Raw genomic sequence first — 16,555 nt, 5'->3', positions numbered from 1 at the left:
ATATATATATATATATATATATATATATATATATATATATATATATACACACACACACACACACAATGGAATATTATGCAACCATCAAAAAATGAAATCTTGGGGCGCCTGAGTGGCTCAGTCTTTAAGTGTCTGCCTTCAGCTCAGGTCATGATCCCGGCATCCTGGGATCGAGCGCCACATCAGGCTCCCTGCTCGGCGGGAAGCCTGCTTCTCCCTCTCCCACTCCCCCTGCTTATGTTCCCTCTCTCGCTGTCTCTCTCTCTGTCAAAAAATAAAAAATAAATAAAAAGGAATGCAAAATATCTAATATTGTTAAAAAAAACCAAAATCTTGCCATTTGCAAGATGGCTAGAGGGTATTATGCTAAGCAAAATAAGTCAATCAGAGAAAGACAAGTATCATATGATCTCACTGATATGAGGAATTTAAGAAACAAGACAGAAGATCATAGGGGAAGGGAGGAAAAAATGAAACAAGATGAAACCAGAGAGGGAGACAAACCATAAAAGACTCTTACTAATCTCAGGAAACAAACTGAGGGTTGCTGGAGTGGTGGGGGGTGGGAGGGATAGGGTGGCTGGGTGATGGACATTGGGGAGGGTATGTGCTATGGTGAATGCTGTGAATTGTGTAAGACTGATGGATCACAGACCTGTACCTCTGAAACAAGTAATACATTATATGTTTAAAAAAAAATAAGAAGATAGTAGGAAGGGAAAAATGAAGGGTGGAAAATCGGAGGGGAGGATGAGCCATGAAAGACTATGGACTCTGAGAAACAAACTGAGGGTTTCAGAGGGGAGGGGGGTAGGGGTGAGAGTTAGCCCAGTGATGGGTATTAAGGAGGGCATGTATTGCATGGATCACTGGGAGTTATATGCAAACAATGAATCATGGAACAGTACATCAAAAGCTAATGATGTAGGGCGCCTGAGTGGCTCAGATGATTAAGCATCTGCCTTCAGCTCAGGTCATGATCCCAGTGTTCTGGGTTCAAGCCCCACATCGGGCTCCTGGCTCAGCAGGGAACCTGCTTCTCCCTCTGCCTCTCTCCCTGCTCATGCCCGCCGCCCCCCCCCCGTGTGTGTGTGTCTCGAGTGAATAAATAAAATCTTTTAAAAAAATTTTTTAAAAACTAATGATGTAATGTATGGTGACTAACAATAAAATAAAATTTAAAAATAAATTAAAAAAAAAAAAAGAAATTGGATCTTACAGCTAGGTATGTGATAGAGAGTGTGGAGAGGATAGTGCCAAAGCACAAATCCAGTAGCAAGCACCTGTGACTTGGCTGGTACTTTGGGCTGGAGAGGCTTGGGTTTGAATCCAGACTTTGCCACCTTCTTGCTCTATGATCTTCAACACATCACTTTCTTTTTTTAAAGATTTTATTTATTTATTTGACAGAGAGAGACACAGCGAGGGAGGGAACACAAGCAGGGGGAGTGGGAGAGGGAGAAGCAGGCTTCCCGCCGAGCAGGGAGCCCAATGCAGGGCTCGATCCCAGGACCCTGGGATCATGACCTGAGCTGAAGGCAGACGCTTAATGACTGAGCCACCCAGGCACCACATCAACACATCACTTTCTTACACCAAACTTTATTGCCTCCATCAAGTACAAATAGCATTGTTCTAAAAAGGTTATCAGAATTAAGTGAGAACATATATGTAAAAGACTGCAGAACGCTTAGCATATGGAGGGTGCTTAATAAAAGTTAGTTTCCTTCCCAGATGAGTGAATTTTTCTTTCTTTCCACAGCACTTATCCAGCCGGCAGAGTGTCCAGCAAAGCACATCCCAGGTAAGCAGCTTAAGTAGGCCTCCCAGTCTTTTCCCACAGCACTTTTAAGAGATCACAGCATGGGGATACAACAGGCAATGATAGCCACCACAGACATCTTGATCTTGTGATGCCTTTCATCTAAATAGCCCTGACCTCTGAGCAGATATAGCCAGTCTCCCCTCACTCCTCTGTGCAAATTTACATAAGCACAATTGAAATAACGTAGACTGGGAGACTAAAATGAATCTGTCTGGGAGAAAGTAAAAGTGTCATTTAGAATGGTATCTATTACCATCTAACATTGTAAATCAAGTGTATGGGAATGGTATGGGAATGGTAATTCCAACTTATGAGTGAACTTAATATCTCCACTTATAGTGGAGCTACCATTCCCATAGCTCCTTCACTCAGTTTACTTCTCTCAGCTGCATATTTGCCTGCCCCAAACCAAGCATACTGACACAGCGCTCCCCTACTAGCAGAGAAGACCCCTTCTGTCTCTCTTACATAATCCCCTTTGGTAGTATGAGGAGAATTAGTCATTTAGTTTTCATTTTATTTATGATCAATGTAGTGAATAATTAAAATAGGAATCACTGTTTTTTGCCTTCCTCGTTAGGTAGATACAATGCGCCCACGTCATGGGGATACCTGTCGGATGCCAGTGCCACACCACTTCTTCCTCAGCCTGAAGAGTTTCACCTACAATACCATTGGGGAAGACACCGATGTCTTCTTTTCCTTATATGATATGAGAGAAGGCAAGCAGATCAGGTAAAAGTTACTAGAGGTTGTGGTGAGGTTGAGACTGTGTAAGGATGGTATTGCCTGGGTCATAAGCATCTCTGGCCTTCAGAGAAGATAGATGCACAGAGAAGGAAAAACAAGATAAAGTAACCTCTTACTTAGCTGGGAGTTTTGCCTCAAATCCCAGTGTACCTTGAAGTCACATGTGGCCTCTTTTTTAACCTATGCCTATTTCCACATGGAAGTTCAAATCCCAGTCTTGGCTGTCACCACCTCAGAAAGAAAAGGATGCATCTATTCAGTACCAGAGAAAACGCGTAGGAGAAACACAGAACAAAGCAAATTCAGCAGAGAGGCTCGGCTCTAAAAAGCAGGAAGCCCTGGGCCCTGCCTTGCTGCATGTGGAAGAGAGGGTTCACAGGCAAATAGGAATAGGCTGTCCTATTGACACCTAATGGTGTCCTCCTATCTGAGAGCAGCCTCAGCCCTCAATGCCATTCTAGTCCTGCAAAGGGGAGAGCATCTTCTGGACAGAAGGGAAGGTTGGTCTTACTCCATCATTCCTTTTTGTCCTGGGTTGGAAGAGAGGCCACAGAATGGGGCTGATATGCAGTAGACCATATATCTTGGTAGAACAATGAAGCCTTGAAGCATGAGCAACTGCAGCAGTGCTTCCTTCTTGAAAGGTGGGGAGGAGTCAAGGAGACACTCTAGGCTTCGCTTTCTCTACAGGCCAGCAAGGCTCTGATGGGGTGAGATGATCGTTGTAGCTAATTTTAGGGAGGCCAGATGTTTCTCTGGTTGTCCTCCAGGTGGGGCAGAGAGAAAATAAATTTGGGGATACTTTATATTGCTTGGAAACTTCCTGTATTCAGAGTGCTTTATGGTTTTGCGGGGGGGGTTGTTTGTTTGTTTACTTAAAATTTGAAAACAACTGTTCCATTTTTTCCAATTGCATGTTATATGTAGGAAAATTTAAAATGGAAATTATAACAGTACAAAAGAAAAGCCGTTAATTTGCATGCTCCACAGTACCTCTGATCTTGACACACCTTGCCCCGAAAATTAAAGCACCTTGTTTCACTTTGGCATAGAGCTAAAATGATACACTCATTGATGAGGGCATGTGGGTTTTCCTTGTCACGGCTGTCTCCCAGTATGTATGTCTCGAAAGGCTGTGGTCAAAGGCAGTTGTGGCTGGGATCGTAGCTATGGGTACTGGACTGTGTGGATGCAGATTCTGGCTGCTCCTATTTTTCTACTAGGCCAGAGGTTTGTGAACTTTATTATTTATTTTTGTATGTGGAAGAATCCTTTCTAAAAGCTAAATTTTTTGAGTAAGTTCAATAAATGAAACAGATAAAATAGAGCTACTTTACTGTTGGAGGGAAAAGGGAAAAATAGGAATCTCACTATTCCCCTTCCTCCACCCGGTACTGGGTGTAACCACTGAAAGTCCCTGGGTTGCAGTTTGAAAACCAGTGCACCCTACTTTATGATCCTTGGGTGCTAGTGACTGTGTCTTCTCTTTCCGTGATCCCAGCACCTCACACAGTGCCTGTGCCCAGCAGAGACACCCCTGCTGTGGTTTGTAATCCATGCAGGATCATCAGTGTGTCAGTTGTTTTATCTCTGGGATTATTATTTATAATTGGGCCTCAAGAAACAATAAAACATTTTTAAAGAAGAAAGGTAAAAAAAAATTTTTTTGTAGAGTTGCTGGAAATGTTTTGGTCATTTAAAAATCCCTAGATATTAGAGAACTATACCAGCTTCCCATTCACATAATAAACTTGTAAGGTCCTTAATTAAAAATACTATTTACTTTCTTCAGTTTTAAGAGTGAACTAATACGCAGAATTTTAGATCTAGGTTTAATTGATAAGTGTTCCTTCTTCTTTCCATTAGCATTTGTGTCGTTGTATAAGCCCTCAAAAATTTTAGTTCATTGAGCTGATGATACCAACTAAATATGCTTTCCTAATGATTAGGTATTAAACTGGTCATATATTACTGCCTTGAAGCAGTTATCAGAAATCATGAAAGGTTAGGGATGTATTACATTAGGTGCACAGAGTGTTGATACAGAGCAATCAGTTTACCAATCAAACAGTGCTAGTCTAGTGTTCAGTATTGCCAGGACACTCACCTCTGTGCCTGAGAACATGTGTGAGCAGAGGGAGCAGGCTAAAGAGAGGACCAGATGTTCCTGCACTCTGAGTCTCATTGCTGATCCCACAGGCAAACCTAGAGAGGCTCCTGTGAATGACAAACTGCAAACCCGCATAGCACATCCTGATAGATGTTGACTGATGAGTATTAAACAATCTGCAGGAAGGAAGAAGCAGCAGCTGGTAGGGCCTTAGTAGCTGTAACTGTTTTTGTGACATTTTATCATTCTGTACAAAATCATAAATATTTAGCTTTGAAATCTAAATCTCTGATTAAGACCTCTCCCCTGAGCTTCAGAGTTTCATTTCCTTTTTCCTACCAGACATCTGCCCTTGGATGTCCCTCAGACATTTCTACCTCAGCATATCTAAACTCAATTCAGTTTCTTTCCTTACACATATACTTCCTTCTGTGCTCCTTAAATCAAGTGAAAGGCATTATCATTTGCTCAGAAATCCATGTCAGAAATTTTGGCATCCTCCTAGGTTCCTCTATCTCCTTCCCTTCTCAATTAATCATTGTATCTTATCAACTTCTGACTCCCAAATATCAATCATATCACTCCCCCTACCCTTCCCTGTTTTCACCCCAGATTCTCCACATTTATTCCCAAATGCAGACTCCCTGAATCTACTGCCTTCCTACCCTGAGTTATTGTCCACAGCAGACCACCCTTACCTCTTAAAAATGCAAACCGTTCACGTCAGCCACCACTTAAGCTAAAGCCCTTGTTACTTAGTGTGACATAAAAGGTCCAGCATGATATGATTTTATTTCTCTAACCTTATTTCCTGCATCTTGATGACTTAGTTGTCTTTCCCTAAACATGCCTTGCTCTTTCATGCCTCCCTATCCTTGCTGGCTTGGTAAACTCCTGTCCATTGAAACTCAGCTATATGAAACCTTCCTCAGTATTTATGAGTATAATCAGGCCCTGAAACTTCATTGTGCCCATGATAACACTCTGTATCTAGCTTTATTCCATTACTAGATATTAAATTGTAATCATACATGTGCATGTAGATTTCCCCCACTGGAATGGGAGCTTTCTTATGTGTCTTTGTACCATCCCCCCGCCCAGTGCTAAGCACAGGACTTTGGAGTTGGAGCATTAAATAAATATTTATTGAGTGAATGAAGAAGTGATCAAATAACCATTCGGTCCTCTGTGAATCAAGGAATTTGTATTTAATTGAGCAGTTTAGCAAATATTTACTAAGAATTTCTTGTTTGTGAGCCCCTGTAATAACTGCTTGGGATTTAGAGGGATATGTCCCTCTAAAAAGGAATGTCCCTGACCCTGACAAGGTCTGAACAGAGCATTACAAGATTTCTAAAAGGTGTGAAACCTGTTTTCCTGATTTTAAGTACCAAAGCTAAGTGGAAAAGTAAGGTTAGGGTATATGTCTTACTGACATGCAGCAAGACTTTAAGCACAATAAGCTGTCAGGAAAAAACAAAAAATACAACCCTTTAGGCAAATTTTTATGGAGTTTTTTAAGCTAAAAAATGAGTAGTCTTCTCTAAGTCATTGGTTGTTTTATATTTTTTTCTAATCAATTACATTTTAGACCTTGCTTTGTATTTAGGATTAAACTGTATAGTTTGGGAAAGAAATATAGTCAACTTTACCATGTAATATACACTGAGAGAGATGTCTTTTTCTGTCATGGTGAGCTAGATCAGTTGTCACCAAGGTTTTGTTTTCAATATTCAAAGAACTATTTTTTAAAAAGAAAAAAGAAGCCAGAGAAGAAGAGGATCATTGAAAGACTGAGAAGCCAGAATCTTGGAGAAAGGGCTTTTGGAGAAAATGAAAGTAATTGAATTAAAGAGTGTCTAGGGTCCAGACAGGGTACTAATTCATTTGTTCAAAGATACTTATTAAGCACCTACCAGCTATGGGCTAGAACCTGGGGATACTGAGGTGAGCAAGAGAAATATCTGCTTGTCTTCCTGGAGCTTATGATCTAGAAGAGAGACCACCTCTCTCTACTAGAGAGATCACCAAACACATGATCATATGAATAAGTATGTAGTTTAAAAAGTGTGATAGGTGCTATAAAGGAAAATCATGCAGAGTGCTCTGCAACCTCATGCATTATTGGAGTGAGGGGAGGCTCTTATGACATCCATGTTGAGGCTTAAAGTATGAGTAAACAGAAAGAGTGGATAATGTGATTTAGGCAGGAGAAGGACTAAATGCAGGGAAAAGCTTGGTATATTCAGAGAACTGAATGGCAGTCAGTGTTGCTGGAATGTTGCAAGTGAGAGAAGGAAAGGATATCTCAAGAGGGGATTGAAGAGATAGTCAGGGACCACATTATATAGGGCCTTGTAGCCATGAAAGGATTTTGGATTTTATTGGCAATCAAGAAGAGAAGATACTCAAGCACAAAAAGTAGCAAAGGCAAAAGCATGAGTCAGACACAACAAAGATATCAATGTATTGAATTAGAAGGAAATTAGAAGAGGTTATGAGAGCTGGGAAAAGGTTTGTATTGACAGTAAACCCAATTGCTCACAGCCTCTTGAACAGAGAAAGAACTCAGTAAATGTCCAATCAGAAAATGGGTTAGAGACAGATTAAATAAGTCTAGGATAGCCCTGAAAACCCTGGACACTGACTTAGATTTGATGCATTAGATAACCCTTAATGAATCCTTGAGCAGGAGGATGACATGAATGACATGTTGAAGGTGGTGATTTGAGATTATCACAGGGGTAATATATAGGTTAAACTAGAAAATAGATGAGATAAGTTAGAAGCTGTTGCAGACATGAAGTGATAAAGCCCCAGGATAAGGAGGCTAGTAATAAGATTAGAGAAGATAGGGCATCGTGCCCTTTAAGATTTGGACTGAGCCTCATCACCCCTATAACCTAATTTCCTATCCTTCCCCCATTGATCAGTCTAGTTTACAATAGCCTCCTTGCTATTCCCTGAAAATATAACACATTTCTACTTTAGGGCCTTTCTTTGCATCTGCTATTTCCCTCAACATCCTCATGGTTCTTGCATCCCCACCTTCTTCATGTTTTTACTCAAATATCACCCTTTCAGGCTTTTCCTGGCCACCCTATCTAGAATTGAAACCACCAGGGGTTCCTGGGTGGCTCAGTCAGTCAAGCATCTGCCTTCAGCTCAGGTCATAATTTCAGGGTCCTGGGATAGGGCTCCCACGTTGGGCTCCCTGCTCAGTGAGGAGTCTGCTTCTCCCTCTCCCTCTGCCCCCCCCCGCTCATACTCTCTCTGTCTCTCTCTCTCTCTCAAAATAAATAAATAAAATCTTTAGAATTGAAACCATTATTACCACCATCTCCCACATACACATCCATATTCTCAGTGTCGCTTCTTTGCTTTATATTTGTTCTTAGGACCATCGAGCATACTAAATAGTTTACATATTTACCCTTTTTATTTTCTGTGTTCCATCACTGGACTGTAAGCACTACGAAAACAGAGATTTTTTTAATCGTATTCACCAGCAAATCCTCTGAACCTAATAGAGTATTGGCATATGGTAGGTACTCAATAATTATTTTTTGAAAGGATGAGTAGTCTCCTAAATGTAACATTTATAAACTTATTTCTCTTATCACTTTTTCTTTCTTTTTCTAAAACCTATAACTCAATGGGGTTTTTTGGGTTTTTTTTACCTTGGAGACAAGGAGAATGGTGCTATAATTATTGAAGCCAGCTGAGTGAAGGAAATGATGAGTTCAATTTGGGCTATGTTGAGTTTGAAGTGATAGCCAAACAACCCACAGGTCATGAAGTGGGGGCATCTGGGATGCAGGTGAGATGTCACAGATGGAGATGAGAATTTTCATGGGAATAGTTTCTGTATGCAGAAACAATGAGATGAGAATTTTCATGGGAATAGTTTCTGTATGCAGAAACAATGCTATCTGAAAAAGTGAGAACATGGGAGAAGAGCAAAGGGCAAAACACAGGGAATATTTCAGTCATTAAGAAAACATTTTATGTATACCTAACATGCACAATGTACTACTGCCAAGTAGTTTAGGAATTCATTTAAGGCTGGGAAAATAAATCCCAGTAAAAGAGAAGAAACAATTGAACACAGCTGGAAGCATCATAGTACTTGAATTAAAAAATATATTACAAAGCTACAGTAATCAGAACAGTATGGTACTGGCATAAAAACAGACATAATGACCAATGGAACAGAACAGAGAGCCCAGAAATAAACTTACACATATACCATCAACTCATCTTTGATTAAAAAAAGAAAAGAAAGACATCCTCCCATTTGCAACAATGTGGATGAGCTTGGAGGACATTATGTTTTGTGAGATAAGCTAGACATACAAGGACAAATATTACAGGATACCACTTATATGAGGACTCCAAAATAGTCAAACTCATAGGAGCAGAGAGTAAAATGGTAATTGTCAGAGCCTGAGTGGGGAGAGGAAAATGCAGAAATATTAGGTACAAAGTTCCAGTTACATCAGATAAGTTCTAGAGCTCTACTGTACAGCATAGTGTTTATGGTTAACAGTACTGTGTTGTATTCTTAAAAATTTGCAAGAGGGTAGATCATATGTTGTGTTCTTATCTCACACTATAAATAAGTAGTAATAATAATTACAGTGGGAGGAAACTTTTAGAGGTGATGCATATGTTTATGGCATAGATTGTGGTGATGGTTTCATGGGTATATACTTACCTACAAACTCATTCAGTGTATACATGAGATATATACAGCTTTTCATGTCAATCATACCTCAATAAAGTGATTTAAAAAAAAGAAATGTAGGGAGATGTGAATTTTCCTAGCAAGTATTATACCTAATAACAATTTAAGATTTACTAAATAAAATGTATATGTGTCACATAACCAGTATGACAAACATTATGCAGATTTGCCTCACTTACACTCTGAAACAGAATTTTCTAAGATAACCAGTGATATCATTACAGGAAAATAAAATTGTCTTTCTTCTGGAGGAAAAAAAAAAAAACAGAGGAGGAATTACCTTATTCCCTCTTTTTTAAATGACATTTATGACTTCTTACATTCTATGTAGTTTAGTCACTTATTGTGTTTATCACTTACTGTCTGTTTCCTCATTTTGTCTTTTTAAATAAAAGCTCCTCCTGGGCAGTGATGTTTTTATTTTGTTTACTGAGGTACCCAAGTGCCTGAAACAGTGCTTGCCACCTAGTAAGTGCTCAGTAAATATTTGTTGAATAAATGAGTGTAACTATCCAGAATGTAGCAAAGAGAAATATGAAAGAAGTATTATGGGACATGGAGAACAGAATGAGAAAGGATAATAAACACCTAACTAGAACCACAGAAAAACAGAAAAGAATGAAAATATTCATCACTGATGAAAGACATGAAGACACAAATGAAAGATTTTGTTGCTTATTTGCTTTGCTGTCATAAGATTCTTGCTTAGGAGCTGTGTACTCTTTGACAGTTGTCAGAGGATGGAGAAGCCAAGGTTGTTAAATAGATCTTGTTCTCTTCCCCACCACCTCACTCTGTGGTAATGGTGAATTTCGAACATCCAAGTTGGGCCAAAATGCTTTGATCTTAACAGATATAGTATAAATTGGGGGAAGACATGAAGCTCACTGATGGTTTATGGTGTCTTAATTAAAGAAGGTTTCACCACCACAACAACCAAAAAAAGACTTTTGAACTATTTGACTTTTAAAGCGCTGTTGCACACAGATACAATTAAAATTAAAATTTAAGAAAGTTGCTCACAAACCCTTAGATTCCCTAATCCAACATAGAGTCAGATGTGACCTTAAGTAAGGTCAAAGACTGCCATTGACAGAGCACATCATATTACCCTCATGGAAGAGCCACGGTATAGCTGTTCCTTTAGCTGCCTCCACATGCTGGCCCTTGTGGTGGCTGCCCAAACACTGCATGAACATTTGTCAGCATATGGATGCCTTCCTGTGCCCCTGAGTTTTGCTGAGTACCTCCTCCATGTTTACACACCAACTGTTAACAAACCAGGTCATTGGCAAGTAACCCCTCACCCCCAAATAATGAAAAATAAATGATTTACATTTTGAGTTTGGGATGCTAGAAAAAGAAAAACAAAGTAAACCTAAAGAAAGCAAAAGGAAGAAAATAATATAATAACAGAACTTAAAGAAAGGGTCAGTAAAATAAAAACTGATTATCTGAAAAAAGAAACTTTGAAAAAATAGACATACCTTCTTTGGAAAAATGCCTCTTTTCAGGTCCTCTGCCCATTTTTGAATTGGATTACTTTTTTTGGTGTTGAGTTGGTGTCTATTTTTGGTGTTAAGTCTTCATATATTTTGAATACTAACCCCTTATCAGATACATCATTTGCAAATATCTTCTCCCATTCTGTAGGTTGTCTTTTTGTTTTGTTGATGGTTTCCTTTGCTGTACAAAAGCTTTTTGTTTTGGTGTAATCCTAGTAGCTTAATTTGGTTTGGTTTCTTTTGCTTGAGGAGACATATCTAGAAAAATGTTTCTGTGGCTGATGTCAAAGAAAGTACTGCCTATGTTTTCTTCTAGTTTTATGGTTTGTTGGTATGCCACTGTTGTTGGGAATGCAAATTGGTGTAGCAACTGTGGAAAATAGTATGGAGGTTCCCCAAAAAACTAAAAATACAATAACATATAACCCAGTAATTCCACTACTGGATATCTACCCAAAAAAAATGAAAACACTAATTTGAAAAGATATATGCATCCCCATGTTTATTGTAGCATTATTTACAATAGCCCAGGTATGGAAACAACCCAAGTGTTCATCGATAGATAAATGGATAAAGAAGGTGTAGTATATTCAATGGAATATTACTCAGACATTAAAAAGAATGAGATCTTGCCATTTGCAAAAACATGGATGGACCTAGAGGATATAATACTAAGTGAAATAAGTCAGAGAAAGACAGATAACATGTAATTTCACTCATATGTGGAATTTAAGAAACAAAACAAACAAAGAGACAAACAAACAAAAAAAACTGACTCTTAAATGCAGAGAACAGACTAGTGGTTGCCAGAAGGGAGGTGGGGGGGGAGGGGTGAAACAGATAAAGGGGATGAAGAGTACACTTATCTTGATGAGCACTGAGAAATGTATAGAATTGTTAAATCATTGGATGGTACACCAAAACTAATATAACACTATGTTAATTATCTTCAATAAAACAAATTTTAATAGATATACCAATAGCAAGAGTAATCAAAAAGAAAGACACAGATGAGCTATAAATATTAAAAATTATATGGAACACATTTATTTAAATTGAGGTAAGGTTGAAATAGCGTAAAATTAACTATTTTAAAATAAACAGTGAGTGGCATTTACTACATTCACAATGTTGTACAACCATCACCTCTGTCTAGTTCCAAAACATTTTCATGCCCCAAAAGGAAGCCCTGGATCTAATAAGCAGTTGTTCTTTATTTCCCTTCCCAACCTACCGCTGCTTAGCCCCTGGCAGCCACCAATCTGCATTCCATCTTTATAGACTTATATATTCTAGATATTTCACATAAATGGAATCATATATATAATATGTGACCTTTTGCACTTGATTTACTTCACTTATAATGTTTTTAAGGTTCATTCATGTTGTAGCATGTATCATCAGTACTTCATTTCTTTATATGGCCAATTAATATTCCATTGTATGGTTATGCCACAAATTGTTTATTTGTTCATTCATTGTTGGATAGTTGCACTGTTTCTAACTTTTGGCTATAGTGAATAGTGCTACTGTGAACACGTGTATATATGTATTTGATTGCCTGCCTTCTATTCTTTTAGGTATATATCTAGAAGTGGAACTGCTGGGCCATATAGTATTTCTATGTTTAGCTTTTGAGGAACTGCCAAACTTATTTTTCACAGAGACCTAACCATTTTACATTCCTACCAGTGATGTGTGAGGGTTCCAATTTCTGCACATCCACACTAAATACTTGTTATTTTCTTTTTTTTTTTTTTAATTCTAGCTATCCTACAGGGTGTGAATGTGAATTAGTACCTCATTGTGGTTTGATTTGCATTTTAATGGTAACTAATGATGTGAGCATCTTTTCATGTGTTTATTCAGCATTTGTATATCTTCTTTGGAGAAATGTTATTCAAGTCCTTTACCTATTTTTTTTTTTTTTTTTTTTAAATTTTATTTATTTATCTGACAGAGAGAGACATAGTGAGAGCAGGAACACAAGCAGGGGGAGTGGGAGAGGGAGAAGCAGGCTTCCCGCAGAGCAGGGAGCCCGACGTGGGGCTCGATCCCAGGACCCTGGGATCATGACCTGAGCCGAAGGCAGACGCTTAACGACTGAGCCACCCAGGCGCCCCCTTTACCTATTTTTAATAGATTATTTGTCCCTTTTTTAGAAATTTAAAAAATATATGTATTAACTGAATATTTTGTTTTGTTTTGTTTTGTTTCCAGTTTTATTTAAATTCCAATTAGTTAACATACAGTGTAATATTAGTTCAGGAGTAGAATTTATTGATTTGTCACTTACGTACACCACCCAGTACTCATCACAACAGTGCCCTCCTTAATGCCCATCACCCATTTAGCTCATCCCCCCACCCACCTCTCCTCCAGCAACCCTCAGTTTGTTCTCTATGATAAAGAGTCAAACTGAGGGTTGCTGGAGTGGAGGGGTGTGGGAGGGATAGGGTGGCTGGGTGATGGACATTGGGGAGGGTATGTGCTATGGTGAGCGCTGTGAATTGTGTAAGACTGATGAATCACAGACCTGTACCCCTGAAACAAATAATACATTATATGTTAATTTAAAAAGAGTCTGTTTTATGGTTTGCCTGTCTCTTTTTTTCCCCCTCTATGTTCATCTGTTTTGTTAAATTACACATATAAATGAAATCATATGGTATTTTTCTTTCTCTGACTGACTTATTCCCTTAGAATAATACACTCTAGCTCCATCCATGTCATTGCAAATGGCACGATTTCATTCTTTTTGATGGCTGAGTAATATTCCATTGTATAGATATTATCATGACTTTTTTTTTTTTCAACTTCTTTATCCATTTATCAGTTGATGGGTATTTGGACTCTTTCCATAATTTGGCTATTGTTGATAATGCTGCTATAAACAACTGAATTTTTTTTTTGAATTTTCATTCCAATGTAGTTAACATACAGAGTTAACATTAGTTTCAGGTGTACAATATAGTGATTCAACAATATATCCCCTAGTGCTCATCATGACACATCCTTAATCCCCATCACCTATTTCACCCATCCCCCCCACCCACCTCCCCTCTGGTAACCATCAGTTTTTCTCTATAGTTAAGAGTGTGTTTCTTGGTTTGCCTCTCTCTCTTTTTTTCCTTAGGTCATCTGTTTTGTTTCTTAAATTCCACATATGAGTGAAATCCTGTGATATTTGTCTTTCTCTAACTTATTTCACTTAGCGTTATACTGTCTAGCTCTATCCATGTTGATACAAATGGCAAGATTTCATTCTTTTGTATGCCTGAATAATATTCTATTATATGTATATATACCACATCTTCTTTATCCATTCATCCATTGATGGACACTGGGCTACTTTCATAATTTGCTGTTGTAAATAATGCTGCAATCAACATAGGGGGCTTATATCCCTTCAAATTAGTGTTTTCTTCTTCTTAGGGCAAATACCCAGTAGTGCAATTACTGGATCATGGGGTAATTCTATCTTTAACTTTTTGAGGAACCTCCATATTGTTTTCCACAGTGGCTGCACCAGTTTGCATTCCCACCAACAGTGTACAAGGGTTCCTTTTTCTCCACATCCTCACCAGCACTTGTCATTTCTTGAGCTTTTTATTTTAGCCATTCTGACAGGTGTGAGGTGATATCTCATTGTCATTTTGATTTGCATTTCTCTGATGATGAGTGATGTTGAGCATCTTTTCACGTGTCTGTTGGCCATCTCTATGTCTTATTTGGAGAAATGTCTGTTCATGTCTTCTGCCCATTGTTCAATTGGATTATTTGGGTTTTGGGTGTTGAGTTGTGTAAGTTCTTTATATATTTGAATACTAATCCTTTATCAGATATGTCATTTGCAAATACCTTCTCCCATTCCATAGGTTGCCTTTTAGTTTTCTTGGTCATTTCCTTTGCTGTGCAGCAGCTTTTTATTTTGATGAAGTCCCAATAGTTACTTTTGCTTTTGTTTCCCTTGCCTTAAGAGACATATCTAGAAAGATGTTGTTATGGCTGATGTCAGAGAAGTCACTGCCTTGGCTCTCTTGTAGGATTTTTATGGTTTCAGGTATCATCACATTTAGGTCCTTAATCCATTTAGAGTTTATTTTTGTGTATGGTGTAAGAAAGTGATCCAGTTTCATTCTTTTGCATGTAGCTGTCCAATTTTCCTAACACCATTTGTTTAAAGAGACTGTCTTTTCCCCATTGCATATTTTTGCCTTCTTTGTTGAAGGTTAATTGACCATATAATTATGGGTTTATTTCTGGATTTTCTATTCAGTTCCATCGATCTATGTGTCTATTTTTGTGCCAGTACCGTACTGTCTTGATCACTACAGCTTTGTAATATTACTGAAAGTCTGGAATTGTGATACCTCCAGTTTTGTTTTTCAAGATTACAGTTTGTCTTTTTGTTGAATTGTAGGAGTTCTTTTTTTTTTCCTGGATACTAGATATTTATCAGATATATGATTTGCGAATATGTTCTCCCATTCTGTAGGTTGTCTGCACTTTCTTGATAACATCCTTTTTATTTTTTTAGTTTTTAGTTTCAATGAAATCTACTTTATCTTTTTTTTTCTCATGTTGCTTATGCTTTTGGAGTCATAGAATACATTTTAAAAATTGTATACATATATTATGAACAACTTGATACCAATAAACTTGTGTTCACATATATGAGTGTTATTTTTGTAGTAACAGATATCTTAAAGCAGTCTAAATATCCATAAGTAGAGAGATAACTAAATAAATAATAGTTTAACCTTTGGAAAGATTGAGGCAAAAAGAAGTGAGAGAGGAACTGAATTAGTTCTCAATTGTTGCACAACATATTACAGCAAGTTCTATGAATTAAAAAAAATACCCATTTTTTAGTTCACAGTTATTTAGGTTAGAAGTCTGCAAAGACATGACTGGGCTCTCTGCTAAGGTTACCACAAAGCCAAAGTCAAGGTGTCAACTGGGCTGTGTTCTAGTCTGAAATCTCTAGGGGGAATATTGTTCTAAGCTCTTTGGATGTTGGTAGGATTGAGTTTCTTACCATTGTAGGATTGAAGTTCCCATTTCCTTGCTGGCTTTCACCAGGGAGCTGCTCTCAGCAGCTAAAGGTCACCTGCTTTCCTTGCTACGTAGCCCTCTTCATCTTTTTTTTTTTTTTATGTTAAGTTAGTCACCATACATTACATCATTAGTTTTTGATGTAGTGTTCCATGATTCATTGTTTGCGTATAACACCCAGTGCTCCATGCAATACATGCCCTCCTTAATACCCATCACCAGGCTAACCCATCCTCTCAGCCCCCTCCCCTCTAGAACCTTCAGTTTGTTTCCCAGAGTCCATAGTCTCTCATGGTTTGTTTCCCCCTCTGATTTCCCCCCTTTCATTTTTCCCTTCCTTCTCCTAATGTCCTCCATGCTATTCCTTACGTTCCACAAATAAGTGAAACCATATGATAATTGACTTTCTCTGCTTGACTTATTTCCCTTAGCATCATCTTCTCCAGTCCCATCCATGTTGATGCAAAAGTTGGGTATTCATCCTTTCTGATGGCTGAGTAATATTCCACTGTGTATATATATATATATATATATATATATATATATATATATATATATAT

The 16,555-nt window shown here is 38.1% G+C and overlaps 1 protein-coding gene across 1 annotated transcript in view; it reads left to right on the top strand.

Moving 5' to 3' along the window:
• Nucleotides 1–16,555, top strand: part of DOCK3 (dedicator of cytokinesis 3) — a 482,665-nt gene that overhangs the window by 320,489 nt on the left and 145,621 nt on the right. Inside the window, exons 7-8 of the mRNA XM_044912806.1 lie at nucleotides 1,763–1,804; nucleotides 2,406–2,560. Of these exons, the coding sequence (XP_044768741.1) occupies nucleotides 1,763–1,804; nucleotides 2,406–2,560 (197 nt within the window). The remainder of the gene's footprint in view (nucleotides 1–1,762; nucleotides 1,805–2,405; nucleotides 2,561–16,555) is intronic.

The sequence above is a fragment of the Neomonachus schauinslandi genome, chromosome 1 (genome assembly GCF_002201575.2).
Source record: "Neomonachus schauinslandi chromosome 1, ASM220157v2, whole genome shotgun sequence".
Classification (NCBI taxonomy): domain Eukaryota; kingdom Metazoa; phylum Chordata; class Mammalia; order Carnivora; family Phocidae; genus Neomonachus; species Neomonachus schauinslandi.
The sequence above is the reverse complement of the archived record's forward strand: the minus strand, read 5'-3'. Positions and strand labels throughout refer to the sequence as shown.